General features: G+C 41.2%; 1 protein-coding gene across 1 annotated transcript in view; it reads left to right on the top strand.

Moving 5' to 3' along the window:
• BMPER (BMP binding endothelial regulator) overlaps nt 1–27,832 on the top strand; it is a 148,155-nt gene that overhangs the window by 57,168 nt on the left and 63,155 nt on the right. The window contains exons 7-10 of the mRNA XM_075143059.1: nt 17,595–17,694; nt 21,044–21,153; nt 21,789–21,929; nt 24,797–24,901. Of these exons, the coding sequence (XP_074999160.1) occupies nt 17,595–17,694; nt 21,044–21,153; nt 21,789–21,929; nt 24,797–24,901 (456 nt within the window). The remainder of the gene's footprint in view (nt 1–17,594; nt 17,695–21,043; nt 21,154–21,788; nt 21,930–24,796; nt 24,902–27,832) is intronic.

Below are 27,832 nucleotides of genomic sequence, written 5' to 3' on the forward strand. Positions count from 1 at the left end.
TGCTCCTGGGGAACAGGCAGCTGAGTGAAAGAAAACAGAAGTCTGGTGTGGCATCACGGTGGGAGGACTCAGCTGGGGCTGGCTCGCGAGCTGCTCGCGGCTCAGTTCCCAGCCGTCCTTTCGGCGAGGAAAGCTCCCCAGGAACCACCGGCAAAAGCCTCGTGGTGATACCACTGAAAGACACATTGCTGCTGCAGGTCGCTCATGCTCACTGCTGGATGAACAGGTTCATAGGGTTTGTAGTGCAACTGTGTGTGTGGGGGGGAAGACAAGCCAAGCAAGAGAATCGGATCTGTGACATGAGATGAAAATGGCAATTTACAGAAGAAAAATATTTCTGTGAAAAACACAAGTCCCCAAAGATGGGGAGGAGGAAAGAAAAGGCTCAGATACTGAGAGAGGGAAAAGGAGAGAATCACGACACTATAGTTGGTGTTGAAATGGTGTCATCTTGACGAATCTCAGGTTTTAAGTGTCCGCACAGTGCTAGCGCAGCCCTGTGTTCCTGCTCGGGTGGTTGTTCTTTACCACCAGACTTGACCTGTATGAGCTTTGCGTTGCTCCTGTGTTTCTGTGAGCTGTGCTCTCAGGGCTGTGTACGGGAGGCAAAATTTCTCCTTCCAGGTTTGCAGTGGTGTGAGGGGTCTTTATGGCCTTTGGATTTCCAAGGGGGATCAGAGGAACAAAAGGGTTCATTAGGAATTCTCTTTTCAACTAAGAGAAAAGCAGCAAGGATGAATCAGAGAGGAATTTTTGCCAGTGCCGGAGATTCCTAACAAGGAAGTGCCACACAGGCTGTTCCACAACAGATTCCCAACAGCGTGTCTCAATTCAACTCTTTTCATTTTTGAATTTCAAGACCAAATAAACATTATTTAGAGAAGAGTTTACCTGGGGTTTTCCATCCTTTCCATTCCATTTATTTCACTTCCATCTGATGAAATGCTCCATATAAAAGAATTATTTTTTAAACAGTCTTGGTCGATTAGAAACATGGAGAAGTGGAAGATTTCTTTTTGAGCATTACTGATGGGAGCAAGAAAAGGGAGGAACTGCTGTTTTTCCTTTGAAATTTCACAAGCAAAATGTTGCTTTAAAAATATGTTAACTGTTGATTTTATGGTGCTCTTGGTTCTTCTGATTTTTGATGGAAAGGGACTTCAGTAATTCTCTTCAACATATACTGCAGGCAAAATTTTTTCCATGTTTTGCTGCATTTAAAAATAGCTGCAAACATTGGATTTCTGTTTCATTATATGTCACTCTAATACCACTCTGAAACCCTGCTTGTAATTAAAGAGTTTCACTCTGGGGGAAAAAAGTGCTTTCTCTCTCTCTCTTTTAATGAATTTGCAAATGGGACAAATGAATGGTACAATCTGCAAATAATTAACACCAAAATAGAAGAATCCCTCTTTATGAGTGTCTGACATCTGTACAGGTTTTTTTCTCCCTCCCTCTTTTTCACTTTTTTAGGAACAAAGAGTGAATAATTACTTCAGAAAAAAAGAATCCATTAAAATAACTTCTGTCAAATTCAGCTTTGGTATAAGGAGCTGCTATTTCAGTGTGTTCAAATTGCCTTTACTAAAGTGGCATTACCTTATGTTGTGTGTGAATTTGGCCATGAAACCTTACCTGACTACTCTGGAAAGCTCCTGAACCTTTCTTGAAAAATCCTTGCATTAGGAAATATCCTGTCTGCAGTCTCGTTTACACAGGGTCCATTGTATCTGTAAGAGTTCTGGTGCTTTTGAAAATCTGAGTTAAAGTTTTTTGAACTTTGCAGTAAAGCTGGAATGAAGGAAGAAAAAAGAAACATAATTCAGACCTGTCTTGACTTAATGAGATTATTATGGAATAGACTGATTCCTTTAGGATTTGCCAGAAAAAAAGAAAAAAAAAAAAAGCTACAGGAAAAAAAGAAAAACCAAACATAGCATCTATAAAGTCAGTTGTGTGTATAAAAATTACACATGAGGAGTCCAGAGTTTGTCTCAGATACAGTAGTTGCCTCATACTCTGGAGTGATAACGTGACTGATCATCCTTCCTTGCTTCCTTTTAGAAAGAGGGGGAGAAAAAGAAAAAGAGTAGTAATATATCTTCTGTTGCTAACGCTGATATGCGATCTAAAGGGATTTGAGCCAACTTGGAGAACTCTTTGAAATCAGCAGTAAAATTAATTAAGAAAGTTTGAGAGGGCTACGGATGGAAGGGATAAGACAGAGAAGATTTCATTTAGCTTTGAAGAGGAACCCTTCCTAAGCAAGTGTTTCACATTTGGGAGGAGGGCTGGGAGGAGGATGAAATTGCAAAATAATCCCTTTTTCTTTACATTTATTTTGGTTACTCCAGATTGTTTAAAACAGAAGTGAGTTGAGGGGGGAGGTCTCACACACACACAAATCGTAGTGTTGTTATCTAGACATCAATCGTGGTGGTGTTATCTAGAGAGTGATGCATTTTCTTCCGTGTCTTCACTTAAAAGACAATCCTCTTGCTTCTGGTACATGCACTTTCTTAAATGTCATGGGAAGAGCAGGCAGCATTTTGAGGGATGGTCCCAGAAGGAATTTCTCTTCATCTTTATTTTGCTGCTTCTATTTCATTTATGTCTGAGGAAGAAACCATGTCATGCCTGTGCCAAAACAAGAGCCCCATGCTGCCTCTCCTAGGACACCTCTCTTGCTAATCCCACCTGGAGAATGTCTGGCACATGAAATTTGGTGGCCATCTTCGATCACTGAAAATGTCTGCTAAACTTTCCTTCCTTGAAAGGCAAAATAGACTTCTAAGTAGATTTGGTTTGTTTTTCCCTTTGCATGAGTCCTAATTAGTGCTGGGGAAGACAGTTTGCACTTGCAGATTACCATCTGGACAACCTTATTGCATGATTTTTACAGAGGCCTTGGGAGAAATGGAAGTCTCAAAGTCGAAAATAACCTTTTTATCTAATCTTCTCAAAATATGTTTTGCAAATCCTAACCAGGACTTGAAAGTGTATAGGATTTGGCAGAGTTATGCTTACACTTGCAAAAAATTCAAACCTATCTTTTTCTGCAATCTGAAAATGCATTAGAGAAAAAGCGTTTTCTCCTAAAGAAATAATGAAATTATTTTCAAAATAAAGTCCTTGTAGAGTCTTTGAACTATAAAAAAAATGGAGTTGCCAGTCAGACTCCCCTGGTGTTATTGAAAAAATACCAGCTTAATGTCAGTCAAAATAACATTTTTTTAAATTAAATGCTTGATCAATCCTAAAAATTAAGAGTTCAGGAATATTAAGCATAGCCAATAAGAGAAGTGCTTGTCACCCACAGAAAAGAGAAAAATAGAAAGCCCTTAGCAATGGCTACTCTAATATCAATTTAACTTGGACACAGAATTGCAGAGACCTCATGCAGGCTCACTTGGCAACACTTACCTTCTTTGGTCCTCTGTTTCTATCATCCATTGCTATTCTTAGCCCCATCTGTGAAAATATATTTTTGCCAAGTAGCAAAGGCAGGATAAATTGCAGAAAGCATGTAAGCAAAGAAAGAAATCACAAAGCTTACAGGACAGTCGCAGTTGCAGTTTTGTTAAGCTGCTTCCCATTCATTCCCTGGCTTTGTGTTACTTATTTAGATCATAAAGCTGCTCAGGCAAAAACTTGGTCTTTTGGCTTTTTTGTTTATACTTAAAGACCACAGCACATTGTTTGTACCTGTGTAAATACATTACTTACTTTTACAGGAGAAGATCTGCACTGCCCCACTCCAAGGAAAACTGGGAAAATTTTGTTAAGTTATTTAGCGATAGCGCTTCGTACAAGCACCTATATTGCATGTGGGCAGCTTCAAGTTCTCAGCTCATGGTCTGCCTTTTCTGGGACGTATTTCTTAGGTACAGTGCCATGCTAAGAGGTCAGTGTGGCCTGCAGGCAAGCTAGGAGTGATGTCTCATCTCTGGCCAGCTCAAAACGTTGAAATAAGGAGATTTGTCAGCACCTTTCTGTGCAGCCATGCTGGAGAGGTCTTACTGTCACTGAAATGTCTAGGGTAACAACCTGAGCATAGTCTGAAGCTAAGATAGCCGGCTGTGGAGAACAGCTACCATTCAGGGTAGGACAGCTTTTGGTTATTCAACATGGGCATTTTTGTGCCGTTGAGTAGCGCACCTGGCTGCTCGCTGTTGTGGGAGGTATGGGTCTCCAGTGGTACATCCTTTTTCACGTGTGCCAGTGCTATGGAAATGTCTTGGCTAGTCACTGGGTCTCAGGTGGCACAGACTAGTGACGTGTACGCAAATTTTGCCCAGAGGGACTTCTTAGCTAGTGTGGTCCATTCTTACAGCTCTGATTTGCTCTAACTGGTCACTAATTGGAAGATGTTTTGTCTTGAATTGCTGATGGTTAGCAGCCACCTTCTAATTGCCGTTTGTTCATACGTCTGTTCATGGTTTAATTGTACATAATTATCCTTGAGTGATATTTTCTTTTGGCATGCATTTCTCTGGGAGGCAATGTGAGTACCGCAGAGCTCCTCTGTGATGTAGGGTAAAGATGTAGGACGTGTTCTTTGTGTGTATGTAGTGAGTAAGGTATAGGGCTTCATCTGCTGTATCTACTAACAGTACTATGTACATGATTAAAAGAACAACAATTACTGTACTAAATACATGAAAATGAATTATAGCATGCTAGCTGTGTGAGCCAGAAGGCTGGACTCCTCCTTGAATTCAGTAGAAAATTTTGCTTTGTGGTTTTTTTATCTCTTTCTCTCCAGTAACCCCAGGAACTACATACAGCGCTTTTGTATGGCATCTCGTAACTTTAGCAAATACTGATCCCCAGAAATGGAACAGTCAGGTGGAAAATTCCTGTCGGGGAAGTGCAAGCCTTCCTCATCCTGCGAGGAGTGGGCCACGGAAACCAGCCGCTCTCTATGTCTAATCAGACCTAACATGTGTAGTACCAGTGACATGCTAATAAAACTGTCAGGCCTCGGGATCGGTAATTTACACTCGTGTTTTTAGATTCTCTGTAAGAAAAAAAGTAACTCTCCTTGTGGATGAAAAATGATGTGTGAATCAGTAAGGCTAGGCTGAAAAGAAGCAGATGCTGACATTTCTAGAGTTAATATTTTTGCCTTAAAAACACATCTGTCATCAGCCTCCACTTAGAATAGTGGAGGAGCACTTATCTAAATAAACATGGCAGCTGTTTTATATGATGGGCCTGTTTTTTAAATAGTAAAAAATACTGTATCATTTTGAAAGGTATAGCTGCCATTAGTGTTAACTTACAATAATAGGTTGGAGTGTGTAGCTGTTCTCTGCTTTAGAATTTCAAATGACACTTTCTTACATTATCAGAGAACCTGCCTGCAAGGCCAGCACGAATAGAGGCAAGGTTAATAATTGGAAGTGTGTGCAGCTGAGAACACTGCAAATGCTGAAAACTTGCTGAGGAGAGAGTTCTGGATTGTAATCTCAGGAGCATGTTAAAAAAAAATGAGGAGTAAGGAAAAAAGACAAGAACTTTTGGAGAAGTAAATTATGAAAGTTCTCTACCTGTGGGATAAGGATTACAATATAAATAATTCACATTTTTTCAAATGTCTTTGCTCTGCTAACTTACTTCTTTCCAGTAGTTCAACAAATCCTACGCATAAAAATGTATGGTTCTGCTTCCTACGGGAATCTTTAATGAGTCACTTTACACTGATTTTAAGACCATTTTACATCATTAGACACGTACAAAGGAGACTTAATAGGGCCAAGGAGAGACTTATACTTGCAACCAAAACCAAATTTTAATTCCTTGCTTATTATCGTTCTTAGGGACTACTAATGGCTTTTGATGATGAGGCTGTAAGCCAAATATAAGAATGCATTGTAATACGCATTTCCAATTGCATGTGGTGTGACCCCCATTCTTAGTCTTAATATGATGTATTTTCTGAAATGTAAAATGCAGAAAGATCTTCCTGTGTGAAATGTGAAAAATTCTTTCTTTGAGGTATGTGCCCTCTTCATTAGGCTCTAGAAATAAAATCCTTCTTTCTAGACAACCTAATGTTTTCATATGGATCTTTTCATTTTTGACTGCTCGGTGGTGTTGCTTTATCAAGAGGATGATGGAGTGCCTTCGCCTCAGGCACTGCGCCTCTATTCTGAAGTGCTTTGGTTAGCAGGATGTTCTTGGAAAGGTAGATACAAGTACTTCCAACTCCTCTGGCAGTCTTTTTGAATGAAGTTGGCCATGTGCTGTGGTCTGAACATGGCCTGTGTATATGGCCTTGCAAAGAATTTAGATATAAGACTATCCAGTTTGTGAATGTCACGTGAGCTTAGCTTGGAGATAAGTGCCAAGCTGGTTGGCTTGCCGTAACGGTGCTGATCCGGAGCAAGAACAGCAGCAGGCCTTTACGCAGGTGCCAGAAGAGCTGGTCTGGCCAAAATATAGCCAGCCCTGACGTCTAACCATAGATGCCTAAATGGTTAAACCCGTATTTCTGCAGGTTCTACATCATGCCTAAACTGTCCCTGAGGAACCTACGATCTTTATAGATCTGGGCATCAGCCTTTTACAGATGCATTGCTGCCAATGAGAAGCCAGTAATTAGCAACAGGATCTCACCCATAAATTAACAGCAGTAGCTGGATATGAACTTTATTGGGAAAAAATTGGAAGAAAAGACAGGGGAGACCAGAGTGTATGTCATGGTCCATGCAGGGGTGTGAAGGAGGAACAGACGACTTAGGGTTTCATCCACCCTCTTCCCATGTGTGTGCAGATGGTTTGCAAGCTAAGAGGGAGGGAAAAAACCTGTGATTCCCCTATCAGTCGTGCTAGCCAGGACTGGGAAATGTCAGAATTGGCTGCTGATGCTTCTGTAAGTCTTTATCCCCAGAGAAAGGAGGAAGAAGTAGAGGAACTGTGACTTCTAAATGATTCCTAATCAAAGTGCTTCCCAAGGCTATTCCTGGAGAGCTGCAGATTCCTCAGCACCCCTTGCTCAGGCTTGTGTTTAAGACTAAAATGTATTACTTTCCCTTGATCACAAGCCGGAGTGTGCCCTACCCTGGAATAAAGCCAAACCGTGTGTCTGGGGAGGGACAGCTCTAGGAAGTACAAAGTCCTTTCTCGGGACCTTTCTCAGGAATTGTGCACTGTGGTATTAGGCATGTTACTATAGATAAGTACCGTTGGCCTACAGTGAGTCTAATCCTACACCACTTCAGGTAGACTGAAGCTACCCCTGTGACTGTTTCACTGTAGGAACAGTTTCGTAACCTACTGGTTTCATAAAGGTAGCCTAGTTTTCCTAAAACTTTATTTCCAAGAAATCCTCTGAATAAGCTGCAGTTTAGCACTTTCTCTTGCTGAAGTCTGCATAACACTTTAAAGTGTATTTTTAACTCTCTTTGCTAAGTGCTTAGGACAAACAGGATCTCCTGTTAATGAAAACCTTTGATGGATGCATTAAGGAAGCAGTGTGTATGTAATCCTATATTTCCTGAGGTTACCTCAGCAGTATACGTGGAGCATAACATTTAAGGAGGGTACGTGCATGTATAAAGGTCTTGTAAAAAGCTAGAAGTAGTGTCCTTACTAGTACTACAACAGTATGATTTATTTTACCATGGATGTTCTATAGATATCAGTGTGCTTTATCATCAAACCTTCAGGCAAGGGCATCCATAAATTGTAGAAACAGCCGGTGAAGGATTAAGTCTCAACCTCTCCAATACCTCATTGCCCTGAATCACTGAAGGAGATTTGTTCTCTTTGCTTGTGAATGGAACAGTGACTTGGTGTGGGCCGTTCTGGCAGGTTTTGACCTCATAACAACTTTTCCAAATTCAGGTGTGTAGTCACCTTCTTCTAAATTGTGTGCTTTTTTCCTCTTCCAAGAACAACCCTAGTTAGTTTTATTCATGACCTTGTTTATACATTTGCACCTCCAAAAAATGAAGCTTCAAACCATGCGATGAAATGAAGTTCATATTGTCTACAAGAAAGTATCTGCACCGCTGAAAATAAAGCCTTTATTTTGTATCTAAATACCAGATGTCAGAATTTGGGCATTTGGAGATTTAATTCACTTGAGTCTTGCAATTTAGTTCTGCAGATAACTTAAGGCGAATTATTTAAAACTAATGCTCTAAGGTGAAGCTGTGCAGATACATCTGTAGAGTTTCTTGTCATGACCAAGTATTTTAAAGAATGATGATGAAGTGAGAGTCAGAATTGTCACCTTTCTCAGGACCACAATGGTACTAGTATTCTGCGTGTGCAAGAAACACGCTGGGGACACTGGAGGGATTTAATAACTGTGTATCCCTGCGAATGGACTGTTCAGAAGGAAAAGCTGTTCTCAAAAGGGAGGCCAGTACTGCGCTGTAGTGTGGGAATTGGAAGTGGGGGTGAAGGTAGTCGCCGATAGCTGCCAAAGTGTGGGGTTTATAGGAGTACCGTTTACTGTAGGACATAGCAAGAAAAGCTTGTAAGGTAGTATTGCAAAGCTTATGCTGCAGAAAAAGCAAAAAAAAAGGAAAACCTTTGTGCAAATTTATCTTACGAAAAGCAAGTGCTATTTATATAAATACATTGTGGCAGTGACTATCATTTTGCAAGCGCCGGGTTAGGACTTTGAAACATTATGCAAATGCACTGGTGGTGTATACACAACTGTACACCCGCTGGACTGTGCTTCATGTGTTCTTGATGCCAATGAAAATAAAGCAGCCTCCAGCTGATTCAGGGGAAAAGTCATGGCTGCAAGAACCCAGGACCTGCTTTACAGAGCTACTGCTCTGCTTCTAATGATTGAAGTTAGGAAAGTCCCTTGGATTTAACCCTAACATTCTTATTATCTGGGATGGGACGTGAATAAGCTGAAGAAGCTTGTTAGTGGTTTTTAATAGTTTTTCTGGCCACAGACACTTTCCAGCATAACATGTTTTATTGCAATTTTTCATAGAAACAGTTCTTTTTAGAAGAGAAATAAATAATCATGTGGCTCATGGCAAAGCTTCCATAGTCACTGGAGACCTCTGGTGTAACAGCTAAATTAATCACGAATAGCTGAACTCTTTCCTGCAGTGGCATGCCAGAATTGTTTCCTTGCCAATGTCTTTGCTTCCCTTCTGCTGTCCCCATGAAACTGCTGCTCTTTACCCCCAAGGTGGTGGAGAGCTCTGCCCCTTTCTGCAGTGTGGGGCTGCCCTCCTGGCCCGTTCCTGCTTATGCAGTTATCTTGGCTCATTTTTCACCATTGCCCTGTGCAACTTCTGGGACTTTTGTTCAAAATGCTGTCATCCAAACCAGACTGAAAATCAATGAAAGACTCCCACTGATTTGTATGACCTTTGATGCAGTCCTTGCTTACATCCTGCCTTAAAATCCACCTCTTCCACCAGGTGTATGTCTTCTAACATCCAGCATTATAGAAAGGTATTGTGCTATTGTGAGTGCTGTACGGCGCTAGATCCCTATGCCTGTTTTCCCTAGCAGCATTCAGAGAGATGACTTGGCACTGTTTGAGTGTGCCCTGTGTAGCAACTGGCAAGGAGATTAGAGGGGGAAGCATAGCCTATAGAAGGATGTCTGGTTTATAGGAAACACCAAGACATGTGTGGAGGGTACATGCAGTGGTACCTGCGGTTGTGGCATTTCTGTTAAGTAGCTCTCTATTAATAAAGAGCTAGTTTTAATTTCAGAAGTCTGAAGCCTTTTGATACTACTACCCAGCATGGACTATATAAGGTACAGTGGCAGCAATCAGTTTAACAAGACCTGCAGCAAGGAAGAGAGTTTGATTAGGAAGTGATGGAGGTGATATGAAAGGATTCAGACTAGAGGAAAAGCTGGATTTGAGATGCTGGCCAATCATCTCCATGCTGAAAACAAGAACTAACTTGCTACATAGCATTGAGCATTGTCGGTAAAGTTGAGAAAACAAAGATAACTTTTTAGATACTCTCTCGCTGGGAAAAAAATTCTGAGAAGTGAGTGATGCTCTGTTGCTGGGAATAGTGCCCGGGATAATTAAACAGCCCACAAAGGTGTTTGAGGTGCAGTACGAATCCAGACATCTCTGAGCTGTAGAGAGATACTGTTGATTTTTTTAACTCACTATCAACTAGCAGAAGAAGGAATAGGCACTTATATTACAGAGTTGAAAACTCTGCCTTCTGGATGTAACTTTAGAGACATTAAAGAGTACCTAATGAAAGACAGAATAATTTGTGGGACACATTATTTCAGCTTGCAGGAGAGGTTTGTTGAGAGAAACAGATCTACCCCTGGAAAAAGCCTGAGTTGTTGAACTGACCAGGAGAAGGATCAATAAAATTACAGCTCCCAAAGCAGAACAAGTATGTGGGCTCCAGCTGAGAGCATCCAGCACGCAGGGTAGTTGCAGGCCAGTCTGGAACACAGGTATCATGAATCCGTGTCGGTACTGGGGAAAAAAAAAAGACAAGACAGGAAGAAAAATGCCTCATCTCATGGGAATGGTGCAATAGGTATGGGACACAGACCTATCTTATGTCCCATTGCCCCTACTAACCTAGCAATAGAGATATTGTTCCAGGAGCAGCAGAAGTAACGAAGCTCTGTTTCTAAAGGAGCCCTTGCTCCTTTATCTGCCCTGACTGCAATAGTCTGAGCTTTCCTCCACCTCCATGGTACAAGCACCAGGCAAAAGGCAGGAGGTCTGGGAGATGCTGCCTGGATGGCCAGCTGCTGCCTAACACTGTGGGATGCTTTCTGGTGTCCCTTCTGGGAAAGAAATTGGGGGCTTTCTACTCTCTGCAGCAGTCCAGGTTTGACAAAACTTGTAGGAACTTAATGTCCTTGAGATCTTAAGGTCATTTTCATTTTTGCTATTTCATCTCTGTATACCTTTTTCAGAGAAGTCCCTTGATCATTTGTGGCTGGAGCTGATCAGGGATTCACAAGCTACAGGTGTGCCTGGTTTGTGCCTGCATAAGCCTTCTATCCTTAGGAAATCAGCCTGAAAGGGGAAAAGTACACACTGCGATTAAACCTTTCAAGGCTTCCAAGTGAAGAGGGGTTATTTACAACATCACTTTCAACAGAGCCAAGAGCTCAGTGCGTAAGCCCTAGAGGGGAGAGGGCTGCTGGCTGTTCAGCTGCTAGAATCTGCAGCTAGGCTGTTGGGACAGCGAGCGATTTGATTTCAGCTGGATTGTGAAGCCAGATGCAATATAATCCCAGCAACACTTCTGCACAGTGCTATTAGACTGGAGAAATATGACCAAGTGCTTGTTGCGCTGAGTCCCCCAGCTGAGAGCAGAGCGCTGCGTGACCTTCCCTGAGGAGCCCTTCTGCAGTTCCAGCAACTGTGAAATTTTAGGAGCAGTGTCTCTGCCTGTGCATACTTAAAGAAAGCTACTGTGCAACCCAAGATTTCATTTTCCAGAATGTTCCCTTTCACCCAAGGCAGTAAATACCCTGGTCCTCCACCTCCTCCCACAGGAGAGTCAGTGCAAATCGTGTTTCAAAACTTGAAAGAACCAGGAGCAGCAGCTCCCCAGCAGTCCGATTTCAAAGTGGAGAGCTATACCCCAGAAGAGCATACTTCACTCTTTAGGAGGATGCTGTCATATTTCAGCAAACAAACACAGCACACCACTTCCTTCTGAAAAAAAGAAAATTTCTTTTCTTCATCTAAGCAATCGCAGGAAATGTGGCTCTCGAGAAGTGGAATAAATGGCAAGACTGTATTGGCTTGGCTCTTACATGAGCCACTTTGTACACATGGTATTTGGTTGATGGAAAGCATGACAGTATTTAGAGGCTTCATCCTACCCTAAATTACTAACTAATGGATAATTTAGTTAATTCCTCAGCAGCTGGATACAACCACATACAGATTAACTTCCAAAAGAGGAAGGCTTTTTGGTTCCCGGTTTTAGGTCAAGATGTTCTAACTTTGTGACACTTTGCAACAGCATTTGCAATTTGGTAGGAGCTCGGGGACATGAATTTACATGAGTTGGAGACAACTAATTAAACTTTCTTATTAATAGAGCTTGTTGATGAGACAAACAGTACAACTAACTACTTGTATCATAAGGGTGCACATAGAGGGGAGAGGTGGTAGAGTCAAACTCTTACCTGCTAGAAATTGATAGAGTTCTTTAGCCTTCTCTTCGCTGTGTCAGGGAATGCCTTTGCATCAGGCTGAGAGAAAACAGTGGGAAAGGATAGTTTAAGAATTGTGCCTTTACTTTGCCCCCGAGTTTGCTCTAGAAATTTATTCATAAGAATCTTTCACCTTACCATTTCTAATCTGTGTAGATTTTAGGTAATTTTTAAGACATCTGAGACAATAATTTATATCCATACTGATCTGCATGATCTGGTATTAAAATGAAAGTGAGCTTTTTAGAGCATTTGCTGCACATGGAGTTCTTAGGACACCACTTTAGACTGTCACTAGGACCACTTTGTAAAGCCTTGCTATAGCAGTGATATCTCAGCAAACAAGGTTTGAGATCTAGATCCAGAGTTTAAAAATCTAGCACATACAAGGCAGTATAAATGCCTGTTGTTTTGAACTGAAGCTCAAGATCTCCCTATTCTGAATTTTATCCAATACTTTCTAAAGAGGCATTTTTAAAATCCTAGTCTAGACAATAGATCAGGCTGCAGGGATGTGGGAAGCTCTGGCTTGTCTGTCTGTCTGTTTGCTGAACTGATTGATGTGCTGTTTGCTTTTATGCTGAGAATTGTTTTGCTACTTTGTGCATTTCCTAAAAACCTTCTCCCTCCCATGACCCTTCCAGGGAACTCTCACTGTGCAGGGACCCTGAAATACTGTGTAAGGGTGAAGTTACTCCCAGAGGTTGTCTGCCACATAGTGCACCAGCATTCTTATAAGAACTGGAGTGTCTTTCATCTGATTTGGGAGAGAACACCTATTTTATTTCCAAATTAAAACCACACTCTAAATACGGTATCCTCTCACTTCTGTGCCTGAAGTTTATTTACATGACACATCAGGGACTGTACATCTAATTGTAAGCCCAAGGTATGGGTTTACAAGCATGTGATTTCAGGGGCGTCTTGAAGATGTTTGCGTAGTACATGTTGCTGACTTGTTTTACGTATTTAATACACGTTTGGGACGTAGTGGAAGTCTTTACTATCACGCAGTAGTTAATACATTAGACAGAGCTCCTGGTGACTAACAAGTGTATGCAAGCCAATATGCTATCCAATTCACCTAGGAAGTCTTATACATGTCAGCAAACGTGGTGTAGTGAAATAGGAGTCCTGGTATGCCTTAATCTTTTTTTTTTCTGGAATGGTAATACTCATCGTTATCTGAATCTCAAATGAGATGTCTATCTTTTTATCAGCAGATTTCTTTTTGTTCTCTTTATGCCATTGCTGTCACAAAAATTATAATGTCTCTTAATATGTTCATGGTGGCTGTACTCACCTGCACTGTGCTAGAGTGGTTGAAGACACACAGTCGTTCAGTTGTGTGTTTATTTGGCTTCTCTTGCCACTGGCATGGGGCAGACTTGCTCAGTAGTGACCCTGTTGAACTTTCAAAGGTATTTTTCATGCTGGTGGCGCAAAATCTTTATTCATAGCTGGAGACAACCTTGAACATCTGTCTTAGTTCTTACAGCAACCCCTGCTGAGGCTACAGTGTGCGTCTGACCTTGCTCTAAATATCTGGAATATGTATCCTGGAGTTGAGAGAAATATAATTTTGATATTTCTTTATAATTTTTTTTCCCTGTAAGGATAGCCTCACTGGTAGCAAATGAAACCTTTCACACTTCTTCTAGAATGAAAGTTACATATAAATGCCTACAATCCACTGTGGGCTGAATCCTAATGCCAGCACTTAGACAAAATATTCTGCAAAATCAATGGAAATTTTACTTCTGTTGGAGGATTAGCAGAGTCTTTCAAGCAGGTGAACACAGGGCAAAATAGGGAGGAATCTTTTTTAGATGATTTATAGCTTCACTAAAGCACAGAGATAAAGCCTGAAAGTGAAATGGAAAATGAGGTGCTCACAAGAAACATGGCTCTTGATAATACTGAAGTTAACCTTTAACATTAAATAACATGTATATAAAATATTACTAAGTTTAGACGTGCTCGTTATCAGTAGCAAACCAATTGGGAGTGCAGAAACCTCTGTCCTCTTGAGATTTCATGAATGCTTTCAAAATCTGCTTATGACAAGGGCAGCTCTGCTGTTGGTGGTCACTGTTCTCGCCTTCATGGTAGATGGAGCCCAAGGCTCTTGGAAATTAATTGCAGCAGGCTCCCAACCTTTGGGGAGTTTTTGGACAGGCAGTTTTTTCTGCAGACATTTTTCTCTCCGTCTGTCCTAGCACACAGGCTGCATACTTGCTGTGCACCAGGCATGTGGGTAGCCTTCCCAGAAACTGCATTTTATCCTTCATCTAGTCTCCAGCAAAGTCAGCCGCAGCCTGGATGTGTCTCTCAACTCTGCCAAGTTTCTTGTGTCCTTATTGAACAGTGAACTATCATAGTTGAGATAGGAGCTTAGAAGTGGATGGATGGGTAACGAAACTCCATGCTTTCGTTTTAGGAAAGACTCGTCTGTCTTTCTCAAAGATGGACCTCTCGTGGGAGAGTTACAAAGTGCTATTTCATCTTCCCCTCTCTTCTGTCTCTCGAGAAAGCTGCTGAGACGAGACAATACCTCAGTCTCTACTGGCCTCCAAGCCGATGCCAGGGAGCCTCTTGCTTTGTTTTGCAGATAAGAGATGGCAGCAGCAGTTATAGTGTTTTTGTTTGAGGTGGAAAGTGAATCTTTTCATTGTAGACTGTAGATTTCTTACAAAATCTGTTACCTCCAGAGGACTGTGGACTGCAGCAGCATCCCCCGATTAAGGCTTCACATAACTATCGCTCAGGGATTTATTTGCCTAGCTCTTGAATAGCATTTCTCACAGGAAGCAGATGTCACTTGTACTTTATTGGTCTGCACTGGCTTCCAGTTCAGGTTTGGTTTTACTGGAAGGTGTTGCTTCGGACCTGGAATATTCTGGCTGCCTGGGAGATGTTACGCTTAACAGGGAAATGTGAGCTAAAAGCTGTAGATGTAATTGGGAGGTGGAGGAGGCAAGGTATTTACTGTACAGTTCCCACCCTGGCTTAGGCTGTCCAGAGCCAACCTTTTTGCTCTCCGGAGCAAACTTCTCCCCCTTGCTTTTTTTGTTGAACTTCTGTTGCACTGCATTTTCTACACAGCTCTATTCCATGCAATTTAAAGCACTGGCAACGCTAGCTAATCCTGCTTTGAAAGCTGGTATTCTGAATGCTTTGTGAGTTTTGAATTGTGATGACTGAGGCTTTTAGGAAAACAGAAATATTGTGTAGGCTTTGACATTTCCTTATAGTGCCCAACGAGCTATCTCTCTAAGCTCTGTAGGGCAAGTAGAATTATGCTTACTTTAAATGGTACAGGTTGATTTGTTTCAGACTGTTTTTGAACTTGCACCCTAGCATGATACTCAAGCCTGGAAGAGCCTATCTGCGACAGAAGTGAGCTAGAAAGCAGTTTGATGTTAAAAAGCAGCATTGCAGCTGGAAGCAGGAATAGCAGTGGGGTATAAAGAGAGATGGAACTGGCCTTAGTTTTGTGCAGAGGAGGGGCCAGTACAAACAGTATAAAAGGAGCTATAAACAAAAGGCCAAAAAATTAAGAAATATTTCATATTATCCATGGCATTTTATATAAAAAAAATTCTATGCAATAGACTGCAAAGGCAATGTCTCAATAATGTGCTAAGCCTGAGCTTTGATTCAATCTGTCAGAGAAGCAAGACTCCAGAGCAGTTCAACAGAGGCATAGGATATGTAAGTATTAAATACAGAAGCAAGGTTGCAAGAAAGGACCTGTGCTAACCATGTGTTGATGCATTGCTTTATCTACCATGGGTGTATCCTTGATCCTGTCACCAGGCTGGCTGAGGTCTCCATGCCCTACTTTCCCATTTGCTGAATTGTCACCAAAGTTTGAACTTTGTCTTCTCTTAGCGTTTTTCCTTGGGCTGAATGACACCACTGCTTCAGAGAGCCATTCTTTGGTATTTGCTCTTTCACTCTGCACCTGTGTCTCTTCTCACAGAGCTATTCCCTGAGCATCATAAGGAACATCAGTGAAGAATTAATTTCGTTTTGTCAAGTTTCTGGTCTGACCCTTAATTTTGAGCAGTCATTTCAGTCTACAATAAACTCTGTGTTCCTGCATGCCGCAGTGAAAGAATTACGAGCTGTCCTTAGCCATGTGTATTCAGGATGCTTTGGTGGCCCCATGGGACAGGTAGACTTCAGTGCCTGAAAACTTATTATATAACGGGGGTACAGTCAGTACGTTATTTTCTGTATAACAGTGTATATGTGGGTCTGCCCACATATGTAAAAGCTTTTTACATGATTCACTGAGGCCATTAGGAGTGGAATGGCATACCATCATTTCAGGCACAGAGCTCTTCAAAATGAACAGCTTTTCCATCTTTCTCTAGGGAGCCCCAAGAAGCATCCAGCGTGTAGGTGGGAGGAGACTGTTCATAAGTCTTCCATCACAGCATCCAGGAACACAAAGCTTATTGTTGGGATGAGCCTGCAGCTCTGAGTGATAAATAAGGCAGGGCAGTTAGATGAAAAGAGCTGACTTCTCTTGCTAAGACAAAGGTGGACTGATTTTTTAAGTTTAACAACCTGGACCTTTCGTGAGCGTATGGAGCACATGTTGGTAGTGGGTCCAGAGCTAAACACAGTATTCTATAAGCACAGTGAAGTAATCAGACAACAAAGCAGAATGAGAACAAAGATCTCTTTTGACTGACTTAATCTTAGACATATATTCTGTGCTTTCATCTTTGCTGTGCTTTTTGCCTCTCTCTATTTCTGATATTCATTGATACACCAGGATATATCCAGTCCAGATTGCTTATTTTTTTCTTTTTTTTGCCATGTTCATTCTCAGTCCTCTGATTTTCAGTCCTCTGAAGAAAGCAGATCTTCTCGGTTTGCATAGTTGGACTCAGAGGCTAACAAGAATGTGCTTTCTTAAGTGATTTTGGCTTATTTGGTTTCTGAGGTCATGGACATAGTGGAAGAACACCTGCTCCCATCTTGCTTCAGCACTTAATCCCTGTCCCAGACAAGCCTAGAAGGGCATGGCACAGGAGGTGAAGAATAATGTAAAAAATTGCTCAATAACTTTTTTGAACATCCAGAAAGGTTCATCCGGATAATGATTTTATTCTCCGTGTTTTCTTATATACACACCAAGAAATAAGATAAAAAGACACTGTTTCTTCAACTATTACATTCATTGCTTGAGAAAATGAAAAAATTTGAATAATCCAAGGTCTCTGCAAACAATATAGAAAGTGTTGAAGGACAGTTGTACACGTTCCTTGTATGCCTGATGCAAGCAGAAATTTCTGTTGGCAAATACTGCTTTGGCTAAGGCTTTTCAAGACTTGTTACCAGTCTGTGTGGGTGTGGGCATGTCTACTTGACATTTTGCTTTATTTTTTTTCCTAACTGAGCCTATTTTCCTTCAGGGTGGCAGGACACAGTGCATCCAAGAAGTCTGCCCCATTCTGTCATGTCCCCAGCACCTCAGTCATGTTCCTGCTGGACAGTGTTGCCCCAAATGCTTAGGTGAGTGTTTTTTTTCCTGGGCATTTTGTAATTAATACTATATGTTTCTGCATAGCATCTTTTATACAGGTATTTCACAATACTGGTAAATTCTGGGAGGTGGAAGAGACAGTATTGCTTAGTGGAGTTTATAATCTACAGGTTTAAACAGGTACTCAGATTCAGTGTGTAGGGTTGTGATGGGTGGTACTAAGCAAGCAGCCGCAGAAGAGCATTTGAGCATAGACCAGTTGGCTTGCTTAGAAAGACAAATATAGAGATGTTTCCCACCTTCATTACACATGTTATACAAAGGAGGTTGAGGCAGGAGGAAATGTTTTGGAATTTGCCACAAGAAGAAGGCCTCACCCTCTCGTATTTTTATTCAAGTATGCATTTGCATTCTTGGTTTTGAGGAAATGCAGGTCAGAGAAAATTTCTGGACTGAAATTGCATTCTTAGAAGCTGTTGTCAGAGAGACCAGGGACCCAGGAGTCTGCCTCATGGTTGCCTTCTTAAGGTGGAATCACAGTTTCGGCCAGGAATATTTTCAATTACGACTTTCCAACACATTTTAAAGGAGTAAGTCAGAGGCGTCTAAGAAGGGCTAGTTCTTCCAAGTCATGCCAAGGAAGGCATTGACTTCTGAGAGTCCTTATTTTGCTCTTACCATGTTCACAGATCCCACAGGTTAACGTTCCTCAGCGTATGTCCCTCTATTTCATAAACAAGGAGCACTTGCATCCTACCAAGTAAATTAGCTTTAATTTGGTCTGTGAGGTTATAGCTAGGTTTGGAAAGTTTTCAGACCTGATAACTCCCAGTTCTTCAACAGAAACTTTTTGTCATTTTGACCATATCTTTACTACTATCCAAAGTCTGTTTCCAGGGCGGTTAGAGAGGTACAGAGAGGTCTGGCCTTGGAGGTAGCAAGCCATAGAGAGCTCCAGCTTCTCATAATAATTAACATTTTTGACTGCTTGAAACAAACCTGAATTTATTTTTTATTCATTTATTTGCTAATTGAGAAGTGCTACAGATAAATATCTGCCTTGAACATTTAATCGCAGCACCAGAGAGTAATACAGTAGAGGAATGAAATGGAGAGGAGAACAGTCCAAATGCTGAGCTTCTATTTTGGCTGAGGACATTTTTCCTTTCCTTCTGTAAAATCCGCTTGTCCCCTCCACCCCGTGCTTTTCCCAACTGAACTTGCCTCTCCTTGATCTGGACATTCAAAACCCAGCTTTAATTTTTTACTCTTCATGGGAATTTTTCTACAGATTCTTTTTTCCCTCTTAGAAATGTCTGTAAATGAGTTTACTAATGATAATGATTTTCATTTTATGTGGTCTTCGCTCTAAAGCATGTCATATACCTGTGAATAGATAATGTCTATTCACAGGGAAGTGTTTAAAGTTTTGGAGTGGAGGTAGAGCCAAGGGATGTGTAGCACACTGCATGGCAGTCAGGAAAGAGAAATTTTTTCAGGGATGCCGAGGCATGGTTTTTAAAGTATCCTGTGGAGGACCTCCCTGCAATTGAATTCCTGATACTCAGCGTATATAGCTTAGAAGAATGCAGCGGACTCTACTGGGGCTTGAATTATTAGTTTAACTAGTGGTTATGAGCCAGCAAAGCTGACCATTAAGCCAATATCTTCATAACCACATCTTTTAAAGTGGTAGCTCCTTTGTCAGTGTTTTTTTACCAAGTATTTGAACTGGGTTGGCCACCCGGAATTGCACTGGGTGGTTTGCAAGACATGGCAAGAGGGTGTGAGTGAGAACTGGACTTTTGTTCGCTTGTTGACATAAGTTATGCAATTGAAGTCCTGGCCCCACATAGAGCAGTAGAAGTGTTGTTACAGGCGGGACTATGGCTAGGCTTTGCCCATAAGTGGTGCATGGATGTAGAGCAGTTCCTTTTAGGGCTACTGAGCATCCTCAACTGATTTCATATGTCAGTCCTGCAAGAGAAATTAAGCCTTTTCAGAAAGACGCACATTCAGTAAAAGGAAGGCTGGTTATGCAAGCACAGATTAGTCCAAGGTAGCTAATTTGCAAGAGAGAGATGTTCAAATTGTGTCTAACTGAACAATAGCAATTATTTCTTAACTTTTGTTTAATAGTTATTTTAACATTAGATTTGTAAAAACTCAAGACTAGTCTAATGGATTTTGCTGTGTGCTTATCCTTTTGTTCACTTATATCTCAGAGGAAAATGGAACACTTTTTTTAAGCTGTTCTACATTTATCAAGAATTATTGAAAAGAGAAGGAATTACAGTGTGCCAAGACCTGGTGGTTTGAGAGCGAAAGTGTTGGCCTAGTACTTAGTGACTTCTTGTATGTACTTATAGTGGCCATTCCCTACCTCAGAATTGATGCCTATTTAACATCAGACCTCAGACATGATAAGCCAGGAGACTGGCAGCCACTCATAAAAGAAACTACTAGTTGGCTGTCACCAAAAATAAACGGGGGAAGGTACTCAAAACCAGGAAGATAGGTGTAGTGATTTCATATGAGTTTTTGTGAAGAGGTCATGTTTATGTATCATAATGGTCACTTGTTTAAAATAACCTACTAGGAAAGAATCTGAGGAATAGGAGAAGCTTGCAGAACCACAGTGTGTTGCAACTTGGACCTGAAAAGTGCTTGCGGTATTGCAGGACTTCAGGAAGGATTTGATATTGATGTTGCCTTCCCTGTATAGTGCTCTAAACCTTGCCTCGTTCTCACGAAACCCAAATATTTTATGGGTTATGGAAGCTAAATATCTTGTGTTGCCCTCATTCTGCTCATAAACGATGCAGATGCCTGTATTTCTGGCAACCTTGTGTGAACATGGTACACTAAGCTATCTTAAGGAGACCTGACAACACCTCTATGGTTTTTTTTGCATCAGTGTCACTGAGTTGATTTAGTTTGGCTGTTGTGAACCCCTGAGGTAGATATGCTAAAACCAATTAAGGCTGGTTTATTTGATAAGTTATTGCATTAAGTTAAAGACTGTTTAAACTAGTTTAAGTGTACTTACCCTAAGAGTTTGCAGTGCTTACTTTTTATTCCTTTAGCTGCTCTGTGCACTTTATGATGAGAAGAAGAAGAAAGATTTTTTCCAATATAAACATGACATAAATCATATTTATATTCCCTCCCATGGTAGAATTTGTACAGATGAACGTGTGCTAGAAGAACAGTGAACTGTTAAAAGTACATATTTTTTTCACACCAAAATGGAAACACATAGCAAATGACACATTGCACATGAATTTGGTCTGGTGACAATAAGCCCTACTATTTTTGTTGACAATATGGCATCTTTTCAACCACATTCTGTTTCTATTACTGTTTATTTATATTCAGGACAGAGGAAAGTGTTTGACCTCCCATTTGGAAGCTGCCTCTTTCACAGCAACGTGTATGATAATGGGTCCTCATTTATTTATGACAACTGCACAATGTGTACATGCAAGGTAAGTCCACAGTGCTTTGGTACTGTGTTCTGCTCGTTGTCTGGCTTAGCAGCAATTCGTAGGGCTGTGGAACTGTAAGCCTTGATACTGTTCTTCTTTGGCATCTTGTGTGGTCCCCGAGAATCTGATCTGAAGAGCACTTGCAGTTGTGCTAGGAAGGTTTAAAAAGTTACTGACTGCCTCAGCTGAGACATGATGCCTGACTGTGTGATGCAAAATGAAGTTACTCAGATTATGTGATCCTCTTTAAGTTTGCATTACAGTGGAAGAGAAGTTTCTAAATGGTGAATTACCACATTTCTGCTGAAGGGCAGTGATTCTTTTTAGTTCCTCTAACATGACTGCACTTTTGCACCTAGGCACAAAAAATGAAAGTGTCACCAAATCAGTAAGATTTTGCAGGCCAACAGAAGTACAGGCTGGGCTTTAGCTTCACAGACCATGAAAGATTCCCTTAATCCAGTAAATAATTTTTATTTTCTCTGAGCTGACCTATTTAAAGCAGTTAGGCTGTAGTAGCTTGGGTGGATGCAATGACTGAGCAAGTAGAAATGTTATGGTAAGGACACACAGGAGCACAAACATCTTAGTGATGATTTCGTGATTTCATGATTTCCTTCTGTCCTTTTACCTAGGATTCAACAGTGATATGTAAGAAGAGGTGCTTACTTCCTGGTGAATGCAATAAAAACAAAGACCACTGCTGCAAGGAGTGTGTCTCATATATCCCTCCTGAGGAAGTGAAAGTGTGCAAGTTTGGCAATAAGATCTTCCAGGTAAAGTTTCAGGTGTGCCTTAAGAATAGATGCCATTGTAACAGCTGAAACAGCATGAGTTTACTGTAAATTAGTATTGTGGCTTGTTTTTTAGCTGAATCCTCACCATCCTGGTTGATGATGGAACAACTTGGAGGCAAAGCTTTGCAAAATTTGCCATCTGCTGTTTTTTTTCTGAGTTTGTGTAAATTCTGCTGATACACAGCAGTTGAAGATTAGTTCCTCCTTGATGTGACATGTTGTCTCCCTCTCCATACACAGAGATTCAAGCTGCTGTTTCATTACAAGTAATGCATTTTTAGTAAAAGTAATGCTCTGCTTTCCAAACAAACACTGATATTCATGGAGAAGATATTCTGAGTGGTATGCTGAGCCAAAGAGTCTCTTCCGTAGCTGAGCCAACAGGAGCTGTACGACGTTCATCTTGGCTGAAACTTACTCATCTTGATTCACTCCATTTCACGTGTCGTGGTTTAACCCCAGCCGGCAACTAAGCACCACACAGCCACTCGCTCACTCCCCCTCAGTGGGATGGGGGAGAGAATCGGAAGAGTAAAAGTGAGAAAACTCCTGGGTTGAGATAAAGACAGTTTAATAGGTAAAGCAAAAGCCGTGCATGCAAGCAAAGTGAAACAAGGAATGCATTCACTACTTCCCATCGGCAGGCAGGTGTTCAGCCATCCCCAGGAAAGCAGGGCTCCATCACGTTTAATGGTTACTTGCCATCACTCCGAACATCCCCCCCTTCCTTCTTCTTCCCCCAGCTTTATATGCTGAGCATGACGTCATATGGTATGGGATATCCCTTTGTCTAGATGGGGTCAGCTGTCCCAGCTGTGTCCCCTCCCAGCTTCTTGTGCACCCCCAGCCTACTCACTGGTGGGGTGGTGTGAGGAGCAGCAAAGGCCTTGGCTCTGTGTAAGCTCTGCTCAGCAGTAATTAAAACATCCCTGTGTTATCAACACTGTTTTCAGTACAAATCCAAAACATAGCCCCACACTAGCTACTATGAAGAAAATTAACTCTGCCCCAGCCAAAACCAGCACACATGTCTCTGCTAAGGACAGCACCCTTGACATCTTATATTGGGATAGCCATATAATAACTGTTACCTACTGCACTCTCACCCAATGTTTTCAAATCACAAGGGATTCCCTGCAGAACACTTCTCCTATTGCTGAGACCCTGTTTGTTTTTCCAAGTGGTGTAGCTTTTTTCACACTGTGTCAGAAAAAGATTCTGTCACCTCATGGGCCATCTGTGAATTAAGAGACCCTTGAATCAGATAAAATATTAGATCCTTTGTGAATACTTGGTTTGCTCAGCCAGAATTGCTTCCCATTTATTCCATCTTTTGTGTACATAGCTGAAGTGTTTATTCTGGAAATTACATGTGAACCTACTGTACGCTGAGACTATACTCCATCTGATTGGCGCTTTCACACTGGTGCTATTGTGCTTTAGGAACAAATGCCTGCTTCTTAGGCACCCAACTAAAATATTCTGCTTCTTGTGAAGATTTTATTATATTACTAAGTATTATATGGAGTAAGAAAAAATAACGAGGCAGTACACCCATTTCTGGCCTTGTGTGCAAAAAGGTAAATCCAGCATCGCTCTGTTGAAGTTGATGGTCTAACACAGGTATAATGGGCACAGCCAATGTGTTTTTGCACTCCTGTGTTTTTGCACTCCTGTGCAAAAACAGCTGTGAGACAAAAAATCAGGGTACTGCATGCAGTCAGCTGTGATATATTCTGGTACCTTTGCAGATGCTTGGAAAGCATCATTAGAGGCCCACAAGAACATCTGCTGCATCAGGAACACCAGGCAATCGTAACATGGCCTGGAAACAAAAGATAGGGGAGAGACAGCCTTTGACCAAGCATGCTGCGCTGAATAAGTTAGGCTCCTTGGCATTTCAGATTTAGTCTGTTTTTCTCTCTGGTCAGAACATCATGTTGAGGTGGGCACGTAATTGTTCACAGCTGTCTGGTTGGACTGCCCGTTCCTGTCAGGTCTATCCTCACCCTTCCTTCACAGCAGCCCTGTAAAGAGAAAACATGCACATTTTGGCTCTAAGCGGGCTAGCACAAGACTGTAAGTGGGTGAGACAGAATGTTTTAGGAACCACACTTGGCAAATGCAACACTATGTAAAAAGGAGCCAGGGCAGTTACACAAGCAATCCTTCCTAAGTAAGTGGGGACAAGACGATGAGGAATATTTTGCTCTGCACCTAATACTTTAAGAGTCATACATAGAGTGTCTTACCTGCTTTGCATTTGAGAAGTTCAGCACAGTATCTCTTCTAAACATTTTCAGATGTTTAGCAGATCAAGTATCTGTGAAAGTGCTGTAAGTAATCTAAATTAGAATTCATTATTCGACCACTCCTGCCCTAAGTAAAAATGATGCTGCATCTGGGAATAAATTCACTATACGCTGACATCTTAATCAAATACTTTCATGTGCAACAACTTAAAGATGTCACTCAACCCAATGCATCAGGTTTTTCTAATTATGTGAGCTTAAATGAAAATTTGTGGTAGGTGTGATCGCATCTTAGACACATACTGGAGAGAAAACAATGCAAATAATCAGGACACTGATGAAAAATGCAAATGTGATTTTGTTAACCTTGCAAAAATGAATTTCTAACCTAGAGGGCCAAAGGGAAGAAAACCCTGCTGAATTTGATCTTTGTCTTTAATCTGACTGGCCATGGACAGACACCTCAAAATAATTTAGACTAAACAATGACACAATGCCAACAAGGAAAGTCATCCTTTCTTGTGCAATGATACATGGCTGAAATAGCTTCCTGTTGCCACCCCAGCTGATACTATATCATGTTCCCTCTTGCAGGATGGAGAGATGTGGTCCTCTGTGAACTGCACCATCTGTGCTTGTGTGAAAGGCAAGACAGAGTGTCGCAAGAAACAGTGCATTCCAGTCAGCAGCTGTCCTCATGTGAGTTTTTTAAAAGAACAGAGCTTTCTTCTCTTTTTGTCTCCACCATTATCTTTTTCAGTGTTTCTTGGAAGTGTGTTGCATGGCAGTGGGGCACGCAGATTGGAAAGAAGGGATCCTCTGGCATATTAATTTAGGCTGGCATTCCCCAAGTGTGCTACTGCTACCCTGAATATGGGCTTCCCACCTCAGTCCTTGCTCTGAAGACTTTGTGCTTTCTTTTCTCTCCCTCCCTTTAACTTTGTCCCAAGTATCTGCACGGGAACATCTCCTTCGCATATATTTAATAGCTTTATAGAGTGATGAGATGACTATGTTAGTATTTCAAGAGCATGCATATTGTTAAGGCAAGCCACAGGAGGTTGTTGTATTTGCATTTCTCAGTGCGTATGAGGCTTAATACTTGGTTGAAAATGTAAATTAGACAAAACAAAGCAAATTATTTTAATCAAGCCATGCTGCTTTCTCTAAGATTGCAGCCTAAGTATTTTGTATTTGAAAGTCTGAAGTGAACCCGAAGAGTGGTGTAATTGTAACTTTACTTAATTGCTTCAAAAATTAGCATTACTTGAAACCTCAAGCTAAAGTCAGACTTTGTTTCTTGGATTTCTGTCACTGACAAATTATTTTGTTTTAATGGCTTGAGCTTTCAGAAGAGGGAGCTCTAAATAGCACCTCATGTAAGGGCAGATCTTTGAACAGAACTGCAGAAGAGAGCGCCAAGTCGTTAGCATTACACCTTCTCAGTGTTTCCTTCTCTGTCCTGGAAGCCAGTGGGGAAAATATGAGTCACAGACACCTAGGTATAAAATTTTAAATGACAAACTCTAGTTTGTAAAATTTTATACGTGTGAACTTTTGACAGCCAGAAGCGGTGGTAGAATACAGAGCCTGTACCTTGGCACTCCCTGTTCTGCTGTGCCAGTGGGCTGCAAGAGTGATGCATCCTCAGAAGAGGAGACATCCTTTTTCTGTCACTCTGGCTCTCACTGCAAAAGGCATTTCTCCTGTTAATGGGCCTCACGTGAGATGTTGCATACATCTTAGGAAGTGTGAACAAATGGAGCTGCTCTTCTGGGAACCTGATGTGGCTCATGGCAATCAGGTTTGTTCAGGCCATTCACAGGATAAGCAGGAGGTGAGAGCTTGGACCCTTCAGATCTCTTCAAGTTCTTTGTTGGCAGAGTGCTGGCACACGCTGCATCTCATTTATTTTCCCTGTGCTGATGCATTTCAAATGTTTAAGATGCTTCTGAGATCAAATAACTAATATGGCTTAATATAGATCTTAAGTGAAATACACCACTTCAGCAGTACCCATATATAAATTTGAGCATTAACATGATCAGTTGAAGTGGCTTCTAAAATGAAAATAGCGGTGAGTGAAAATTCACCATCTGCAGTCCTGCGACAGCATAACTGACTGACTTACGAGCTCGTTCAACGCTGCTACATGATCGGCTCCAAGGTTAACGGGAAGTCCTAAACTACCCTAGACCTCTGAGTTGAATCCTCAGACAAGGTCCAGTTCCTCAGGGCTGAAACGACTGGCTTTGTTACGCTGCAGCACCATTCCTTCCAGTATCTAATCAGTCAGCCTGCCTTCTGCTTTAAAATGGAGTCTACAGCAAACTGCACGCAAACCCACCCTCCTTCACAGGTACACATTACATTTCTGCTCTTCCAAGCTAAATTGGAAGGACAAGTAGGAGAAAGAATGTAAACTCTAGAGTGAGATTTATTTTCCTATTCCAAGTGGGTACCAAGTAATTTTAAAACAAATAATGTATGCTAATGGATTTAAATCTTTTACTTTTCATGTGTGCTCCACTCTCTTTGATGAGATATTCTGTCACAAATCTATAAACATTAATTAAACACACCACATTATTCAAGATAAAGATATATTAGTGATTCTGATACTGAAAGTCTGGATATCATGCATAGAGTTGCGCTGCTGTCTCTGCAAACTGTAGGGGTGTGAACTCCATTTCTTTTCTCTCTTCACAATATTTCTGGCAGTAAGCGGTCTCTTCTGACTATTGAAGACTGCTGTGGAATAAAACGCTGTTTAGTGTCCCTTAGGGTGTCAGGCCACATAAAGTTATCTCATTAAAACTGTGTTACGATGCACACAACTGAGTGTGAAAGGATTGAAGATTCACAAGGAACTTACAATATTATTCCTTGACTTAAATGCTTTACCATGCAGTCTTAATACTCTTTGCATGATGTTGTGGGGTTTTTTGGTGGTGGAATATTACTTAATTTATCTACATAGATTTTGGCCAATTATTTCTTGAAAGGATGGGTTTCAAAGTGGTAATTCTGCAGAAATTTCCAAGACAGTGCAACCATTTGTATCATTCAATGTGTTGGTGGCAGGCTGACATATTTTCAAAGACTGTTTCTGCCATTTCTTTCATTTTCTTCATAGGGCTAGGCACATTTTCCAGTTTCTTTTATTCTTTTTTTTTTTGAGCATTTAATCCTGTATCAGTAATTACAGGAAGCGTCTTTCTCAGCTTCTTTTCATCTGCAGCAGAGGCAATACATCTCACAAATTCAATCCCTCCTGTCATATTTGTAGTAAAATCGGTCCTCCTTGGGCTTCTAGTGAGCCTTGTGGCTTGTGGTTTCTGTTTCTTACTTTCTGACCACTGACTCCACATAGATATTCCCTCTCTCGGTTACCTGGAGTGTCAGCCTGCAAGGTGCGGTACATGCTGGCCCCCATCCAGCAAAGCTATTAAGCATGTGTCCAGTCCTGCTGAAGTTAGTAGGCCCTCCACATGTGCTTAAATTTAAACACATGCTTAAATACTTTATAGAAAAGGAGTAATCTCAACACTTGGCAAGACTGGGTTTCTGAGATCCTTTAGACCTTTTCTTACCTAATTTGCTATTCACTTGCCTTAGCCCTGCTCCAGC

Source organism: Calonectris borealis, chromosome 2, assembly GCF_964195595.1.
Source record: "Calonectris borealis chromosome 2, bCalBor7.hap1.2, whole genome shotgun sequence".
In the NCBI taxonomy this organism is placed as follows: domain Eukaryota; kingdom Metazoa; phylum Chordata; class Aves; order Procellariiformes; family Procellariidae; genus Calonectris; species Calonectris borealis.